Source organism: Malaclemys terrapin, chromosome 17 (assembly GCF_027887155.1).
Source record: "Malaclemys terrapin pileata isolate rMalTer1 chromosome 17, rMalTer1.hap1, whole genome shotgun sequence".
Lineage (NCBI taxonomy): Eukaryota > Metazoa > Chordata > Testudines > Emydidae > Malaclemys > Malaclemys terrapin.
The window spans coordinates 2513408-2532668 of record NC_071521.1 but is presented as its reverse complement, the minus strand read 5'-3'; the positions used below and the strand labels follow the sequence as shown (position 1 = coordinate 2532668).

Sequence of the window (19261 nt, the reverse complement as noted above, 5' to 3'; positions counted from 1 at the left end):
CAAACTGATTCACTCTCAGATGTATGGAGGTTCTGAATACGTACGTTCACCTGATCCTGGACACAGCTGTCAGTCAGAACTACTCCAAGAATGAAAACCTATTTATGTTTTGGGCAGACTAACGTGCAGCCAGGAGTTGTCTATATAATGACATTCTCCAACTGGCAGCTTTCTGTGGGAATCAAAACTCTGAAGGTGCTTTTCTAAAATGAGAGGGGAAGGCAACCTGGAGTTGCTAATCTACCAGCCGGGTTGTAGAGGAATGCAAACTCGCTCCCCTGTAACTACGGAGACAGCCAGTCTGCCTCTGTACACAGCAACAAGAACCATTTCCAAACATGAGCTGCTCCAGATCAGCTCTGGGCCTCCTGAAAGAGGCTACTGCGTATGCTGAGAAACAGCAGCGAGCCCCACCCCAACACAGGGAGCAGGATGGGGGACAGCACAGACTGACAGCTGAGCAAAATTGGCTTTCCCACCAAGCCAGCCAGCCCTGCCAGTCCAGGCTAAGATGTGGGGGAATCTCTCAGAACGTTTTGCAGTGATGGATGTAACCGAATTTGTGAGGCACAAAGGCGAGGCAAGTCCTGAGTTACGTGGGCTGTATATGGCCTGGCTTGGCTGTCCATGGACTGCAATCAGCCTGGTTTGCTTGTTTACGCTAATCTGAATGAATGTGACACAGAGGTAGGGGCCCTTTGAGGTGACGTTCTTCTGTGGCTGCGAGGAACTGATGGAAGGGCAAGGCTGTGGCCAGAGACACCTGTAGGAAGGTCTGTGATACTCAATGTGGCCAGTCAGCTCTCAGTGGTTCCTTGGGGCTAGGATTGTTCTTATCCAGCTGGTGCGAGGGTCATTCTGACAACTAGAGGCAAAAGCAGCTGAGGGAACCAGTTGGCTTTGCTCTGGTGACAAATCTCACTGTGTCCATAACAAACCTTAGTGAAGTAGAAGAGTCCAGTCCTGGTCCCATGGGATGGACTGAGGGGGATTAACTGGCCTTCTACTCTGGCCTCTGTGAGCCCATGAAGGGGAAGAGTCCAGGGCCCCAGATGAAATTGTTCAGTGTCAATGTTCCCGGTTTTCCAAGATTGCCCTGCAGCAGACATCCCTCTCAGATGGCTGCAGCCAAGTTGGCTATGGGGCAGAAACACTGACCGGCCTGCTCCTGCCCTCACTCCACTTCCTCTTACTGCAGCCCCCCCCCCCAGGGAGAACCCCTCTAACTTCTGGGGTAGACCCAGATGGTCCCTGGCTCCCTCTCTCCACCTGCAAGCTGTCCTTCCCAGGCCTGTGTCTCCTCTCTGTGAGTGGCTAAAGGAAATCCAGCGACTCTTGTTTCTCCAGGTCAATGCCTGTGCTTTCTCCGCTGACCGGCTCCAGTGACAGCACTCTTCCTGTGGAACTCCAGAACTGGAGAGCTGCTCTGTAAAGTCAAATGCCAGCACGTCCCTGTAATATGGAGGCAGTGGGCTAGTGTCTGAAAGTCAGGCTGCTGCCCTCTGGCATTGACTCTCTATCCCTCAGGGCCTAGCCACACTAGGACCATTAGTGGTGTTAAAAGGGGTATTATTGGTAGATAGTACTGTAGCCCCGATACCTACCTACTGCCCATGAAGATAGTGAGGATTAGTATTAAGGTGTGGCCAAACGGTTGACCATGCCATGAAGCAAATGTCTCCTTTAGAGCCAGCCTATCCCCCCAAAAATGCTAACATGTTAGAGGGCCCAGTGCTGAAGTGGGGTCAGTTCACCCTGGTGTCAGCTGTCACTGGTCTAGCCAGGCCATACATTGTCCTGGGGGTATGCAGTCCACGCCACCCAGCTTACAGCTTTAGAGGAAAGATATAAGGGGCTCTCCATCCAGGGGTATTTTCCTTTGCTTTCTCCTCTTCCTTGGCTTTAATTTTCATTGTTAAACAAAGGATGGCTTGGCTGTGTTGATTGCAGTCTGACCTGCCAGGTACCTATGAAATTTAACAATTCAGGAGCAAGAATGGACTAACCCAGGAGTGTCTCTGCTGGGGCCTGCAGCAAGAATTTACAAGGGGCTGGAGAGCTGCACCTTGCTTTGGATGGAACCGAGAAGTCTGCAGCCAGAGTCTCCTTGAATACCAGGTGCAGCATGTAGAGATTTCAGGTGTGAGAGGTCACTGCCTGGACTGAGATGTAGCATTGCATGCTGGGACTTGTAGTCTCCAAGTCCACTCTTCATTTTAAAGATGAGCTTGCCCAATCTGTGAGCAACACTGTGGGCCCTCTGGACTGAGACATGCACCCCTTCAGCTATACCCCTCTTTCTACACTCTCTCTAGGGCCAGTGAAAGACTGCAGGTTCTTGCCTGACTCCACCCTCTTTGCCAGCGCCTCACATAACTGCATGGTTCAGTGTGGGAAACAGCAACTGCTGATCGCCTCCCTGTGCAGAAAGGTGTGTGTGCAACAGAGCCAGGCTGCCAGTGTCAGACAGGGACATCTGTGACCAAAGGCTACAGCAAAAGGGCAGGGAGCTGATCTGATCTGATAAGAGAATAAACCCTGTGGACCCAGGCTCTCAGATCCCTGCTGATTTCAGTAAGAATTGCCACTGTGTAACTAAGGGCAGAATCAGGCCCAGCCCTCCCAGCTGCTGAGGGTTACAATAGGATGGTAGGTAGGTCAGGGGAGTGTGGAAGTGAACGATTCAAAGAAGGGGGGAAAGCTCTTCTAGGTAGATGGGAAAAGGGCTTCTTCCTGCAACCATGTTTTGAAAACACTTTCAAAGCCAAAGACAAAACCTGAGCATGTTCTCTAGCATTCTCTCTGAGCCAGGAATGAATGCCAGCCCTGGCAGGGATGGCTTAGCAGAGCCAAGAGAGGGAGGAGTGTTGCAGCAGATAGATGGAAGGATTCCCTCTCCTATGTGAACACACGTGTTTGACGGGACAGAGATCTGGAAAGCAAAGCCCTAGGGCAGCTGGAGTGGCTCTGCTCAGATGCACTCGTCACCAGACAGCGAGGGGGCACACAGCTGCCTCACACACTGTAGGGCTTTAGATTTCACGTGGCATTAGCATGGTTAATTAATGCAACACTGTCGAGCTAATACAAAGCTGTCAGTTAGCAGCCTCAACTGTATCCCTGTGCTAGGGCCATTCACAGTCCCTTCTCTTCATTAATGTGACACTGTCTGGTTTGTTACGTTTCACGCAGTTGCCCACTTGGTATTTTCCAGGTCACTGCAAGTGTGGAGACTGTATGCTTCAGCCTTGATTCCAAGCAGCGTCTGTCAGGGGCCTGGGACCACATGGCGATCCTGGGGGACACTCAGGTGAAGCAGGCACTCCTGCTGACGCTTGGAGAGTCCTGCGTTCCATGCATGTTTAACACCCAAAAGCCAGGGAAGAGGCTTCATTTTTGCAGATGGTGTTAAAGTAGTGGTGAGTACTCTTTTTCCTGTGTCCAAGGAAGGAAACAGCATTTTCCTGCCCCTCCAATTCAGAGCATTAACATTGTTTCTTCTGCTAATTTAAATGGCTGCTTAATGCACTGAAAGCGAATGTAAGTCCTCTGCACAGCAACAGAATCCCCTCACAGTATAGGGTTGGACTAGAAGACTTGCTAGAGGTCCTGCTGAGCATCCTCTGACCTGTTCTAATGTCCGTTTCACAGAGACACAAGGAACATCTTTGAAAGTGTAGCATGAGGTGCTATTTAACGGCCTGTAAAACTGTTTCATTTCATGTCCTCATAGCGAAAGGATTTACCCAACCTCCACCCTTTTTGCGAGGACCAGCAAACCCCTGGGGGAGGGGAAGCTAGCCTTGTGACTTATAGCTTAGAAGGATTAGAGAGAGAGAGATTTCCAATTGCTGTTCACTTTTTGTCCCTCCAGTTAGGCCAGATGTTGAGGCTTTTCATGGGGCATGATGATGTTATGCAAAGTTGTGACTTTTCACTGAATGCTCAATATCTGGTAACTAGACCTCACTGTCCTGTCATCATCTTCTAGCTACTGTGATGTGAATGATATGTTAGTGACTTATAACATGATGAGACCTTCCAAATAGAAGATTCTATCCAGGTAGGCATTTATGCTGTGCTCATCGCTAGGGGATCTGACAACCTTAATGTCCAAGCCATTTAGCCAAGAGTGCACCCTTCTGAGGCTTGAATTGCATTCAGAAATTTTTAGATTTTCATTTGCATTACCAGCATGAACTTGTGTTATTTTCTTTTCTTGATAGTCTGGAATTTCCCTACAAAAATCAAGACAAACCCCAACTAGGACATCAGGGCAATATTAGATGTGTTTGCTTCGCTGTAGCAGGAATGCTGGTAAGAACTACTAGACTCCTCTCTAGATTACTTAGCTGTTATGGTTTATCATTAACATTATTTTATTGTGCACATATAGGATGTTTTATAAAACAGGTACCCTGGCCCAGGCACAGTACAATAAGGCAAAATCAAATCCCAGACTCCCTGCTCAGATGTGAGATTAGCAGCTATTACGGCAGGGCTCCTTTCCATGTTAAAGAATAGAGTAGCTGTAGCCACCTAACAGGGTGATACCATAATGCAGTGGTGGGGGATAGTGCAGTAACCTTGGCATGGATTTTAGCACACCCTAGACAAGCCTTTACCCTAGTTAGAATTTATTCCAGCCTACGAATCCTTCAGAACTAGTGTGAGCAGCATGTATTAAAGAGAATCTTTCTGTTGAATTCAGTAGGAGGTGGATCAGCCCTTGTGACAGAGTGGGAGTAGCACTGTAAGATTCCCCCTATGGGTTAAACTGGGATATGGGTGCTTAGCCAGTTAACAAGGGAGTTCAGCTCACGAGCTGGAGAGGGTTAAGGATACAGAAAGGGAGAGGAAAAGAATGACGAAAGAAGCCCAGATCTCTTCTCCCATCTCCAGCCCCCCTGTCCTGGACCTAGGGTGGAGGTTGGGTAAATCCTTTCGCTATGAGGACAACTATACAAGCCACTCTAAATAAAGCACACTGGTGAACTTATGCAAGAGTGTGTGTGAGGATGGCTTGCAACATGAAACATGGCGTGGGGAAATGCAACCTGTGACACCTCCCTCAAGGGATAAAGAAACTAATGAAATCCAACACAGACTGCACACTATTGGTGCTGCATTATTTAAATAGCAGCTTGAAACGCTTCACTATGTTACAGTTGAAGGGAACCCATCCAATAGCAGCTACGGCTCTGGCTCTGCAGAAAACTCTACAGGAGAAAAATAAGCATTGTAGGAAAGCATGCTTGGTTGGGTCTCTTTAACTGGCTGTTTTACAGGTGGAAGTGTGGGAATTTGCATGGCTCTTTAGCCCACCTATAAATGAAGACTGGGTACTGAGTGGAAGGGAGCCTGATCATATCCAAAGTACTCGTAATAATGTAGAACAGCATGGGTTATTCAAACAAGAAACATCATCAGTAAGGAAGTATGCTATACCTCTTTATGGGTGCAGGCTACCATGACACTGGCCTTTGAGGTAATGCCTGCTATCTGCTGGAGAAGGGAACGGTCACATCTTGAAAGCTGCATTGCACCATAAAAAACACAATCTTCATATTACTGTGATTTTGTACATACCGTTGTACAAAAGGCCATCTTGCTGTCTGCCAACATGCAGCTGAAAGCTCTGTACAAAAGTCCTGTGGCTGTAGTGTCACTGACTAGCAGTGGAGGCCACACATCTTAGCGCCACAGGCACTATGAACCAACAATGGGATTGAAAGGAGCCTGCAAACAGGTCTCATAAGTAGGGCTCTGTGTTTGTCATGGAGGTCGTGGAAGTCAGATTCTGTGACCTCTGTAGCGCCAGCGTGGCTGACCCCCCAGGCTGCCTCCCCTGCAAGATTCAATCAGGGGTATTTATGATTTAAGTCATGGACAGATCGTGAGCTGTGATTTTTTTGTTTTTGTTTGTTGTCCATAGCTTTTACTAAAAATACCCGTGATGAGTAAGGCTATGATTTAATAAGTAAGGGAATCTAGTTTTCAGAACCACCTACATGCCCATGATTTTTTGGTCTCAGTGGAGACAAGCATACCTGCTAACTGATGAGGTCTTTATATAAAAGTATTACACGGAGAAAGTAACTGTAGTGAATATTCTGGAATATCAGGCATAGATAACTCAAGTTTCTGCTGATACATCAGTGCAGAAAGCTCAACCCAGACTGTCCCACCTTCACACGACAGAAGCACAAAGTAGGGGTAAGTTCTGCACAGCCAAGAGCAGCGTTGACAATTTGTCAGGCGCAAAAGGAGCCCTCCATGCTTGTAATAAAAACCACCTCTTGAGAGCTATAAATCCTCAACAGCATGCAGTGCTCTCTCAATTCCATTTCAGAGGGTGGCCAATCCTCTGAAATCAAGATTGCAATAAGCTTTCAAGCCACACTTGAGCACCTGTTGAAAGTGAGGCGAATCTCCACATAATAGCCTAAGTATTACTAATAATGCTAGTAATTTTTAAGCATCAATTGTATGCCACATGGCTTAGTGACAGATATCATCAAAAATGGCTGTAGAGATATTTTTACTGGATATAGTGGGGTTCATCTGAGCAATAACAGTAAGGTGTTCCAGCTGTACAGTCACTGCTCAAAATAAGCTCTGGCAAAAGAGGCAGAGAGAAGAAGGGACCTCACTATACTAATTTACCGGTACAGCGTTCAGATCCTGCAGTGACTGACACTAGAGAAAAATCTTAAAATAGAAAATCCTCTCAACTACTGGACACACACTAATTCACTTTGAGACACCAAAAGTTAAATACTTCTGCCCCAAAACTTAAAAGCTTAGTGGATTCAGATATTTGCGAAGACTCATGTTTGCCTAAAACATTAGCATGTTCTTTATAGAGGACACCACAGAAAACTAAACAGTTTTATAATGCAAATGGTGACAGAAATTAACTTTAGCATCTTCCACGCTACACTAACATAAAGCTCTCATGATCTCTAACTGAATCGTTTCCCTCCATACAGTGTTATGAGTTCTGAACCAAATCCACTCTATAAAACAAGTATCTATGCCTGTCAGTTTCCAAACAACTTGATGTTTAATGAGAAAAAGCTGGCCAATATAGACAGATCCATAGTATGCAAAAGGTTTATGCCTTAACAGCAAACTTCCGGACAGGGTACAGGCGCTCTTTTCGCTGCTGTTTTTTGGTCTTCAAACTTTCTTCGTACTTATTTAATCTGCGGCGCATGGCACGAGTCTTCTTCGGCCGTAGGTCAAGAGGCTTGTACTTTTTGCCCTGTTTTCAAAAAAACAACAAATAAGCCTCAAAAGTGGTTGTGGTGGTGGTGTTTTTTTTTTTTTTTAAGCAGACTTTACCCTTGCACTGCATCCACGCTGTTCAGTAATCTGCAAAGGATCTGGGTGTGTACAAGTACAGAAAGCTGTCCTGCCTGTTGGTACTGCATGGAGAGCAGGGGCTAAAACTTCCCTATGCAGTTCGTGCGTATGACACACTTTCTCCACTAGGAAATGGCTTTACACTACTCAACAGCTGGGAGGGTACCAACCATCAGTCACTACCAGCAGTTTTACCAGACAGGACTGCAGCCTAAAGTTGGGTGATTCCTGATTTTATTAATCCCAGGAGTCTGCCAGTACCTCTGGAAGTATTCACTTGGTCACCTGCTCTAGATAATCCTGGTGTACAGCAAAGAACGTGGCCCATGAGAAATAACACACTGCTATGGGGAAAAAACTTGTTCCAGTGTTCTCAGTGACTTCATCCCTCAAGACTGCCAATCTTTCCGAACATATTTTCCAAAAGAGCACTTAGATCTGTGCCTACTGGAAAGCACACAAAGCCAGATAACAGAGTTACATGCTGTCCAGTAGAAGAATCCTTTAGCAAGAACAGATTCACACTGCATCTACTCAATTCAGAGCAGTGCTGGGTGTTAGTCTTGCAATAAACAGTATTGTGAAAAGGGACCATTATAATATGAGATTAATGTTATACTTTTCCCAGGATTAGAACATTTGAAACAAAATCTCATTTGCAGAATTATTCTTGCAACTAGCTGGGTCTCTTGCCTCACAATTCTATCCACATACCTCAAAATGTCCAGAAAGGAATGTAGGGTAGGGCCTAACAAAGTAGAAAGTTTGGACTTACTTTGTAAAATTTCCTCAGGTTCTCTTTCTGGGTCTGGTTGATGACAGTCAGCACTCTGGCAATGGATTTGCGGACAACCCGGCTGCAGAGAGTAAAGAAACTGGCCTCAAAACACAGACAATAAAAGGCTTAAAACTAGCAAGTACTTTACAAAATATGTAAGAAGAACCATAGAATTGGGATAACGGAGGCACTTCTTGAGAATTATTTCTTACTATATTCAAGACATAGTAGTCATTTTACTCTTCTTTAACAATTAGAATCTTACCACCCTGGAGCTTCCCCTCTATCCAAACACTAAACTAACTCCTTTTCTCCTGTCTAGTCCACATTTGTTTCCTCCTCTGCCCCCCTTGCTTCTCTTCAATGCTACCTACTCTCAGGACAAGGATGGTATTGCTACATCATATATCTCAAATGTGCCATATCAACAAGAAGCAGCCTGTCTATATTAGGTGAAGAAACTGTTACAGCGATATCAGTTGTAAGTAGTACATAAGAACGGCCGTACCGGGTCAGACCAAAGGTCCATCTAGCCCAGTATCCTGTCTGCCGACAGTGGCCAATGCCAGGTGCCCCAGAGGGAGTGAACCTAACAGGCAATGATCAAGTGATCTCTCTCCTGCCATCCATCTCCACCCTCTGACAAACAGAGGCTAGGGACACCATTCCTTACCCATCCGGCCTAATAGCCTTTAATGGACTTAATCTCCATGAATGTATCCAGTTCTCTTTTAAACCCTGTTACAATCCTAGCCTTCACAACCTCCTCAGGCAAGGAGGCAAGTAATGCTCCCTTCCCCTTGCAACAGGCTCAGTGTGTGCCCACAGCGTAGCATATGGCTGGGGTTAGATGAGGGCTGAAGCACCTGTAGGCTAAAGTAACCCTGGAGCCAGGGGTCCTGGAGGGACAGCACTGCGAGACAGAGGCGGGAGCTCTGATAGCCCCCCACTCCCCGCGCAGGCTCACGCCCAGGCCCCTAAGTGGGAGCGCAGCAGAGCGAGCGTCCCCCGGGGCTTGGACTTACATCTTGGACAGCTTGGAGGCGGCTCCGCCAGTCACCTTGGCCACCCGCAGCTGGGACAGCTCCACCTTCAGGTCATCCAGCTGCTTCAGCAGCTCCTCCTTCTTCTTCCCTCGCAGGTCACGGGCCTTGATCTTCGCCTGCCCAGGAGAGCGAGAGCCCGCTCAGAACCCGGCCGGCCGCCTCCCCCGAGTCCAGCCGGCTGCCCCCAGCCCGCCCCCGGGCCCGATCCCCCCCCCAGCCCGCCCCCGCCCGGCCGGCCGCCTCCCCCGAGCCCAGCCCTCAGGGCCCAGCCGGCTGCCGCCTCACAGCCAGGCCCGGGCCCGCCGCCCGCCGCCTGCCCCCGGGCCCGATCCCCCCCAGCCCGGCCCCGGGCCCGGCCCGCCGCCCCTCGGAGCCCAGGGCATCCAGCGCGGCCGAGCCCCAGCGTCAGCCCCGCAGTCTCCGCGGCCCCGGCCTGTGCCGGCAGCCCTCGCTCCCGCGCGAGGGACTAGCCGAGCCCCGGGGGGACCGGCCGGGCCTAGGGGCCCTCCCGCCCCCCGGGGGCCGCCTCTCCCCGCGGATGGCTCCGGATTAGAGCGCGAGGGGTCCCGGCCGCTGAATCTACTCACCATGTCGGCAGCGGCTCGGAGCGAAAGGACGGAAGCCGAGCGAGACCAGAAGTTAGAACGCGAAAGAGCCTGACTGGGCGGGAATCAACCAATCCGGTCTCACAGTGCAGGGGTGATGGGAGGAGCCGGCGCACTGCAACTCGCCCCCTGCAGACTCGCAGCGCAATGGTACAGCCAGAGGGGATGGGTGGGAGTCCTGGGGCTGCTGGCCCTAGAATTCGTTCATCTATGTCCTGATGTTACTGTATAGCAATCGCTGCCATTATCATACAATCAACCAATATAATAAGTATAGTAACGACCAAGTAATTATATTGCATGAGGCTGGGATTCTGCAGTGGCTCTGCATATCGGCAGGCCCAGGGCTTCAATGGGGCTTTGCATGGATCCCTTGCATGATCAGGCCCTGTGTCTCTTAGGGCATGTCTACACTAGCCACGGGCAGCGATCGATCCAGCGAGGGTCACTTTATCATGTCTAGTATAGACGCGATAAATCAACCGCCGATCGCTCTAGTGCCGACTCCGTTACTCCACCTCAACGAGAAGCATAAGGGGAATCGATGGGAGAGCGTCTCCCGGCAACACAACACAGTGAAGACAATGCAGTAAGTAGATCTAAGTACGTCGACTTCAGCTACGTTATTCACGTAGCTGAAGTTGCATAACTTAGATCGATCTCTCCCCATAGTGTAGCCCAGCCCTTATATTCGGATTGATTTGTGAGTATCTAATCAGGGCCAGCTCCAGGGTTTTGGCCGCCCCAAGCAGCCAAAACCAAAAAAAAAAAGCCGTGATCGCGATCTAAAAAAAGCCGTGATCGCGATCTGCTGCGGCAATTCGGCGGGAGGTCCTTCACTCCCAGGCGGAGTGAGGGATCGTCCGCCAAATTGCCGCCGAATACCTGGACCTGCTGCCCCTCTCCGGAGCAGCCGCCCCAAGCACCTGCTTGAGAAGCTGGTGCCTGGAGCCGGCCCCGTATCTAATGTAACAGGTAACAGTAGCTCTCAAGATACATGTACCATAACTACTGCTCTGTAACATTCCATGTTATAATGCCTGGCTGATAATCAGACCTGATCTTTAGGGCCTTAGAGAGTAAGAGGTTAATGCTGTCTGAGGATACTGTGCAAGGCACTGATGTGACCTGCTGTAAAGACAATTAAAATGCTAAAATCCACTGTGGTAATGCTGCCCCATCTTAACTGGGTAGTGTCAACTTGAAAATCATGCTTCTTTCTGAAAATGGTGTTCCTCCTATTATTAATGGGACATCTGAGGCCCTGAACCTGCAGATATTTCCAGATGGGTAGACCAAGGGTCTCCTCATGGGTACAGGATCTACCTGCATGGATCCAATTGCGAGATTGAAGCTTTAGGTTGATGTAACAGAGATCAGAGAAAAATCTAATTTCTCAGTTTGTATTTGTGCATTTGACAAGCGTCATAAAAACAGTATCCAGTTTGTGCCATCTTCATCATGCCAGAGCAACCCGAGAACTGAATGTTTAAAATTATCTGAATGGTGAAAAGGTGAAGCATGAAGTAGAACCAGTTTATCTCGGCGTGACCTTAGACCACACACTGAGTTACCATGCCCACCTGAAGAAGACAGCAGCTAAAGTTAAGATGCACAATAATTTTCTTAGCAAATTGGCAGGTTCGTCATGGGGTGCTTGTGCTCCAACTTCGCGGACGTCAGCTCTTGCTACCTCGTACTACAAACCAGTTTGGAATCGATCGTCACACACCAAACTGGTGGATATGCAGTTACATGCTGCCATGCATATTATCTCCGGCACCCTGCGTCTGACTCCACTCCCATGGCTTCCAGGTCTGAGCAATATTGCTCCTCCTCATATCAGATGAGAGGTTGCCACTGGCAAGTTACTGGAGAAAGTACACACCAACCCAAGCCTGCTGTTGCACAATGACCTTTTAAAACCACCAGCTGAACATTTGCTGTCACGTTGCACATTATGGTCTCATCCGCCATGCCAGGCTTTTAGGGCGGAAACACTCTGGCGAGAGGAATGCATATCTGTTATAATCCCCAACCAGTCCCTCAACACCGACCCCACAATTTGCCCTCCTGGTTTTGACCTGCCCCATCGCCAATGGTCCCTATTTGAAGAGGTTCCGGAGCGGGTAAGATCTCTGTGCAGCCAACCAGCATCGCTGGGGCCGTTGTGACAGCCTTTGTGCAGCTGTGGGCAACACAGACAATGCACATTGCCGATGAATGCCTGCTGACTAGCAGTGGTGGCCTAAAAGAACTGCATCATGCCACGGAAGATGCCATCGCTTGGCTAGACGACTATGCACACCATAAATAAAATTATCCAGCTGGTTGCGTGAGTCTTTCTTGGGCACTAGGGATCAGGCAGCCCCCTGGTGTAGGCAGACTCCAGGTGCAGTTCTTCCCCTCCCCACACGGTGGCGCCCCTGCCTCCCGCACAGCCGCCCCTGTCCGTATCTAAGCAGCAAGAGCCATACTCGCGGTTTCAACCTATCCTGCTGGGGAGATGGCATGAGAGTGACTGGGGCTGCAGCCAGTCAGAGAGCGGAGTCGCCTCCTCGCCGAGCGACGAGCCAATTAGAACCTGCAAAGGGCGGGGCAAGTCCGCCTCCCAGACTAGTGTGAGGCGGCATCCGCGCTCCCCCGGCACCGAGCGGCAGCGCTAGCGGTAGGAGCAGCTTCGCCGCGGAGCTGGCGGAGGCGGCGCGGATGGTGAGAGGAGCCGCCCGGCAGCGCCTGCCCCGCACTGGCCCGGCCTCCAGGTGAGGGGCGCCGAGTGCGAGTGCGCGCGCACGGGGGGGGGGGGGGGCGTCTCCGGCCCGGCGGCAGGAAAAGCGCGTAAAGCCCCCCCCGGCATGGCCCCCCGCCCTGTATCCCCCGCCTCTCCTTCCCCTCCCCCGCCCCGTAGCCCCCGCCTCTCCTCCCCCCGCCCCCCCGCAACGGCTCGGGACCCCCGCCGCCCCGTAACCCCCAACTCTCCTTCCCCCCCCCCGCAACGGCTCGGGACCCCCAACTCTCCTCCCCCCCCGCCCCGTAACCCCCAACTCTCCTTCCCCCCCCGTAACCCCCAACTCTCCTTCCCCCCCCGCAACGGCCCGGGACCCCCGCCGCCCCGTAACCCCCAACTCTCCTTCCCCCCCCCCCGCAACGGCTCGGGACCCCCAACTCTCCTCCCCCCCCGCCCCGTAACCCCCAACTCTCCTTCCCCCCCCCGCAACGGCCCGGGACCCCCGCCCCCCCGCCCCGTAACCCCCGCCTCTCCTCCTCCCCCCCCGTAACGGCCCGGGACCCCCTCCCCGTAACCCCCGCCTCTCCTCCCCCCCCGTAACGGCTCGGGACCCCCAACTCTCCTTCCCCCCCCGCCCCGGGACCCCCAACTCTCCTTCCCCCCGGGACCCCCAACTCTCCTTCCCCCCGGGACCCCCAACTCTCCTTCCCCCCGTAACCCCCAACTCTCCTCCCCCCCGTAACGGCTTGGGACCCCCGCCCCGTAACCCCCAACTCTCCTTCCCCCCGCCCCGTAACCCCCAACTCTCCTCCCCCCCGTAACGGCTTGGGACCCCCGCCCCGTAACCCCCGACTCTCCTCCCCCCCCGCCCTGTAACGGCCCGGGACCCCTGCCTCCCCCCCACCCCGTAACCCCCGACTCTTCTCCCCCCCATAACGGCCCGGGACCCCCGCCTGGCCCCCCACCTGCCCCCCGCCACTCTTACCCCCTGCTCTGTCCCTCCTGCCCCGAGCTCCCGCTGCCCTGTGCAGGGCCCCCTGCGGTGCCCTATTCCCTGTGCCTTGCCCGGTCCCCCCCCCCCGGCCTCCTCAGTCCCCCTGGACTCCCTCTTCCGTGAGCTCCTGGGGACCGGGACCGTGCTCAGAGCCTACCCAGTGCTGAACGATGCCAGGGAGGGCAGGGCGCACCCTGGAGTGTGTTGCCTGGAGCCTGTTCCCCTTCTGCCCTTCCTGGTGCTCGTTCCCCTGGCCCCCCGGGTCACTGCCTTCTTTCTCTTTCCCATCTCCAGAACAACAGGCCTGGTGGAGAAGCCTTCTCGCAAACGGAAATCCAGGTAAGATGGTGATTTCCCATCCCCCTCCTTTACTTTGCTGATGGCTGACTCTGTGGGTAGGCAAAATAGACCTTGTTCCACACTGTGCCTCATTGCTCTCACAGACACTTCTACAGAGCCTCCTGCTCCAAGATCCGTCTCCGCTCCGTCGGTGTAAGCAGGAGCGAAGCACATTGAAATCAAGGGGAGCTGTGTCCCAGTGTGTGCAGTCAAAAAATGAACTGCTCTGTTAGCTCATGAGACCCTGGCTTCCCCTAGCCAAGTGACATGTCTGTGAATTTCCTAGGAGAGGGTGGGGGGATTGTAAAATGGTGTCAAAGCTGCAGACCGAGGCAGATAGTGCATTGTAGTGTATGTACCTAGTGCAGGTGATAGAAAAACACACATAGGAGAAAATCAATTCTTTGCTTGAGAAGATCTTGAGTATCTAAGAACCATAGAAGTGATTCTAAAGGCAACAGGGTTGTTTTTTTTTCCCACTCCATATGTATATATCTCTGGAGGTGCCAATAGGGAGATTCCTTTGCTTGCATTTAGCATGCAAGTTTCTGTGTCTGTTTATTCAGGAGAAGAGAAATGTCTGCAAATCTCTGCTGCTGCCTTGTTCTGTGCACCTAGCCACCTTTTTGGAGGCTGGTTTTCCCTTGCTCTCAACATTTAATTTCTGAGGAGAGGGAAGGGGATTCTGTTATTAGTCTGGAATATTCTACAGATTCTGTCTGGTTCAGTGTGGGCTTCATGGCTCTTTTCACTTGATGGTTTCTGCTTTGTTACAGCCTCTGACAGCAGGAGTCTAAAAGTGTTAGTGTTTTGTAGGGGGGAAGGTTTGACAATGGGAAACATACACAACAGTCCGAATACTGACATGCATGAGATCTTTGTGTGTAAATATTTTATTCCTGCTGTCTCCAGACTGATTATTATAGAGTGAGTGGTGCTGGCCCATTTCCTTTTCCATCTGCTAAATTACATTAAAAGAGGCCACAAATAATTTCCTAATTTTTTATATGCAAGTAGCTGCTTTGGATCTCCCAGGAATGTCATGTGAAGGCAAGTAGCAGAGCAGATAGTTTGTGCCACAGTGAATTGGAAGGGAGGTGTCTTAGAGACAGTGTCTCTACTAAGGTGTGGGCCACCCTATGGAAAAATTTTAGGGGCCCCTTACTTGCTTTCTTCTCCTGTGTCTGCTGTTCATGCTTTGAACTCCTGCAGTACTGCTGTGCCTTAAGGGCTATTAAAACGAATTCCATTTTCATCAGTTGATAAGGATGCCCAATGGGTTTTGGGGCTAGGCAGTACAGATGGACAAAGTCAGTTCAGCAAAGTTCACTTCCTTAGTGTGTGGAGAGAGATTTGGGTGGGCAAGGGAGATGGAAAAGCTGCACGTATGGGTTGAGAATTTTATTCACAAACAGAAATATTTATAAATAAGCTTGTTAATAGTTTTGTGTTGTGCAATGTTATTGCTTCTCTCTCTCTCTCCCTTACTGTAAGAATAGTGGTGACGAAGGGCTTGATCCTGAACACTTGACTCAGTCCAAACTCCATTGATCCAAGGGTCTGACTCTGATCTCCTGCCATTGAGAATAGGAAGTTACTCCACCAAAGTCTGTTGAGTTGCAGTGGTAAAAAGCTTTGGGGGCTAGTTCTTACTTGAGTCTTATACTTAGGACTTGTCTCCACTAAGGAAATGTAGTAAACATTTCCTAATGTAGTTAACATAATTTCAGTTCCACTGGTGGGAGCCCTCCTATAGATTGGGGGCAGACAGCTGCTGGCATTCTAAATGCCTTGCCATGTAGGCCTGCTCTGTGCTTGGTTAAACAATATAGCAATTAAAACCTCTGCGTTCCCAGGAACGCCCTGTCTGCACTGTCTCTCTCACCAGTGCTACCAGCAACAAAGCTGAAATGGTAATGGCAGTCATGAGGAATTTTAGCAAACATATCCTAGTGTAGAGACAGGCACAATGGTTTACAGAAGCAGCTACTCTTGAGTGCATTTACTGACCTTACATGAACACAGTTGCATCAGAGTTGTAACTTTCATTGCTCAGTCCATTGAATGCGTAAGTGATTAGGAACCTTAGCATCACACCTGACTGTAGATTAGATTTGTGGAAAAAGACATTTAATTTTAATCTGAGATTAATCGGCCCGCTCCTTCCTGGCCTGCCCCCACTCTTTGAATGGTTTGGGGAGACTTTGTAAGCCAAGCAGTATTTTATTTTAATTGGAACAAACATTGAGTCACTTAATGACAAGCAAGAGCATCATTCTCTATCAGTCAGGGCTGCCAAAATAATGCAGACAGGATACACAACTACAGCAGCCAGCTACTACACTACAGAAAACGAGGATCTTTTTACAGAAACCATTTGTGAAGAAAGGAGAATCTGAAAGTTTTGTCTCTCAAATTGTGTTACAGAGAAAACCAGCTATTGTAATATTGGTCTTTGCTGGAAACTGCTGGAATTCTACTGAAAATCAATTTCCCAACTAAATATGGGAAGCCTTCCTCCCTTCCCTCACCAAGACAACTAACTTGGTTAAGATGTAACTGTAGAGACATGTGAAGATAATGACACCCTGTTCATGTTCCCAACACCTCACGTGAAAGGTCAGATCTATATTGATATAATGATATATAATATAACAATGATATAAGCCTATAGCAGTTGAAGGGAGAAATGGGTACCGTATTTGAATTATGTTGTCTGTTTCTACATTGCTATTATTTATAAAGCATCCAAAGTTTGCCAAGTGCTTTACAGACAAATAGGGAGACAGAGTCCCTGAGCTAAGGAGTTTGCAACCTGTTTCAGTTCTAAAAACACTTTGTCTGAAAAACAGCATTGGAAAAATAACTCTTGGCCAGAGGGCTGTGCTATATAAATGTACCATTGAAATGTTAGACACTTAAGAGTGATGATCTCCATGCATACCAAACTGCAATTTTTGTCTTGCTAGTGGGGCTCTGGTCTATGATTGGGGGTCACCGCGGCACGACTTCTGCTCGCACTGTACACCACTTTTACACTGGTTTAGTTCCACTGACTTTAATGGAATTGTGACTTCCTCTAGAGTAAAAGAGGAGAATCGTACTCTGTGTGTGGTATGAATTTGATAATCTGGATTCATCATTTTGCTGGCTCATCTGTTATGCTTGGGGACATGAGGCAGTGGGAGAGGAATTCCAGTATGAAAGAGTCTGAAATCTCCTGAGAGGAGGCTAGTTCGCAAATGTTTAAAATTAACCACTGTCTAATGTTGTACTTTAAAATGAACAGTGAAGTAAAATCAAAAAGCTGTATTGTGGATGTGGTGTGGCACTCTTCGCAGTGCCCTAGAGAAAACACTGATGGAAGGAAATCAGGGCTGTGCAGGCAAAACTCCCCCTATTCATTTCTCTGGAAATCATGATTGTTGCAGAAATCAGGTCTTGAGTCTGTAACAAAGGTTACTTGTATAAGAGGGGTAGCCATGTTAGTCTGTATCCACAAAAATAACAAGGAGTCCGGTGGCACCTAAAAGGCTAACAGATTTATTTGGGCATAAGCTTTCGTGGGTAAAAAACCCACTGCATTGCATCTGAAGAAGTGGGTTTTTTACCCAGGAAAGCTTATGCCCAAATAAATCTGTTAGCCTTTAAGGTGCCCCCAGACTCCTCATAGGTTACTTGCCATGAGTATGCAAGCTCCACTCTGGGGGTGTCCAGTATAAGCAACCCACTGTACTTCTCTGTCCTTAGCCTACTTGTTCTGGCACAAGGGGGCAGCATAAAAGGATGGTCTGAGTGTGTGTGTGGGAGAAGCACAGAGGGTCACGCAGAGGTCTGCTTCCATAAAGTGTGCTAATTAGCTGCCTACATAAACATTACCTAGCTATTTACATATGCCAAGGGAGCCCAGTAGGGTCCTGTAATTGGATTCAGTCTGGTTCCCGCAGGATGTTGGGCAGAAAGGGAAGAATGTGATCCCAAAAAGTCTCAGTGGGGAGACTCTATTTTGAAGTCTTGTTAATTATTACTGTTATTGTAATAGAACAAAGACCAGACACTGAATTTCGTGATGTAATTAAACCTTCCCTGTGCTCCAGCTTCTGCAATCATAAGGATTTCCCTGCTTGGCGGTAAAGAATTGGTCTAGAAATGATTTGATCTGGAGAGTGAATCTCCAGGACACTGATATACTCTGCACATGATTCTCATGCATTACTTTCTCTTCTCTCTGACCTGGAGGGAGGGCAGCAAACCAATCTGATGGCTCTCTTTGAGCTTGTACTGTCTTCTCCTGTCTTAATGGAGTACAGTTCCAGTTGGAAGGCAGCCACCAACACCCTTGCTGAGAATGCTAACAAGATGTAGGATGATATGATTACTGCCCTCTAGTTCAGGAGCTGGCCTGATGTCCCACTTGGGCTATCTAGGCAATAATCCAACTTGCTGTGAGTACATTTCCTAATGATCTAAGCAGCATTAGCATTATGTGGTATTATAGCAGCGTCTCTGGATTGAATTGGTGTCTGTATATCAAAGGGTTAAACCGTCAGTAGCTTTCTGAGGAAGCAAAAAAACCTATCCTGTAACTCAGATGCTTTCCAGGAACTTGGCTCATGTGAGAGGCATGTGCTTTTCCACACTGCTTTAGGTGATGGCTTAGTTCAAGGGGCCCAGAATTGGCTCACCTAACAGTTGTTGGCAACTTGCCACCTAATGTGCATAAAATAGAACTGACTGTGACCCCTCCCCCCCATCTCTAATGCGGAGGGAGAGATCTGAGATCCGATTTGTCTTGCTCTAGCTCTGCTTGCCTGTGTGGGTTGAACTGGGCGTGCTGTTTAGGCTGTAGAGACTGTCCATAAAGTCCCATGGACTGTATTGAGCTCTAAGGCTGCATTTTGGTGGTTTGTCACTTTAACGTACTCAACCCTTGCTGTACTTCAGCCACCTGTCTGCCTTCTAGCCTGTTTCCCCTTCACTCCCTGGTTTCATGGAGTGCTCCAGACCTGAGCAGAATAGTAGTTTGTTTAAGACTACTGCTGTGATCTTGTGGCTTGTGTGTTTTCTTGAGTATGTGGCAAAATTCACTACTGACACTTGGCTGCAAAAAACCACAGAATAGTTGAGTTTGTGAAATGTAAATACCTTGGCACATCAGTCTTCAACAGAGGATGGTGTTGGTTTTTCGCAGATTAGATTGTTCAGACATTCTTTTCTTTTTTTCACTTGCCAGCATCCTAAGTTAGCATTTATGATTATTGGTAATACAGTAGAGCCTAAGAGCGCCAGTCATGGGTTGGCACCTTGTTGCATTAGATGCTGCATGAACACATGAGATGGTTCCTGTCCTAAAGATATTAGGATGTAACTTAAATTACTAACATAGTGCAGCATTGGATGTGG

General features: G+C 49.2%; 2 protein-coding genes across 6 annotated transcripts in view; one reads left to right on the top strand and one right to left on the bottom strand.

Annotated features, from left to right (window-relative positions):
- Positions 1-7043: 7043 nt before the first annotated feature.
- RPL35 (ribosomal protein L35) lies at positions 7044-9885 on the bottom strand. The gene is made up of 4 exons (XM_054007681.1): positions 9780-9885; positions 9172-9308; positions 8144-8225; positions 7044-7267 (listed from the first exon to the last, which is right to left on the bottom strand). Exons 1-4 carry the CDS (start codon positions 9780-9782, stop codon positions 7118-7120), a joined length of 372 nt encoding a protein of 123 aa, XP_053863656.1. The 5' UTR covers positions 9783-9885; the 3' UTR covers positions 7044-7117.
- A 2342-nt stretch (positions 9886-12227) lies between these two features.
- Positions 12228-19261, top strand: part of SCAI (suppressor of cancer cell invasion) — a 94735-nt gene continuing 87701 nt past the window's right edge. For all 5 annotated transcript variants that reach the window (XR_008442614.1, XR_008442615.1, XM_054007347.1 and 2 more), the window contains exons 1-2: positions 12228-12559; positions 13814-13858. Coding sequence is in view for 3 of the 5 variants with exons in the window: in XM_054007347.1 (XP_053863322.1) it covers positions 12507-12559; positions 13814-13858 (98 nt within the window). In the remaining 2 variants the exon portion in view is untranslated. The remainder of the gene's footprint in view (positions 12560-13813; positions 13859-19261) is intronic.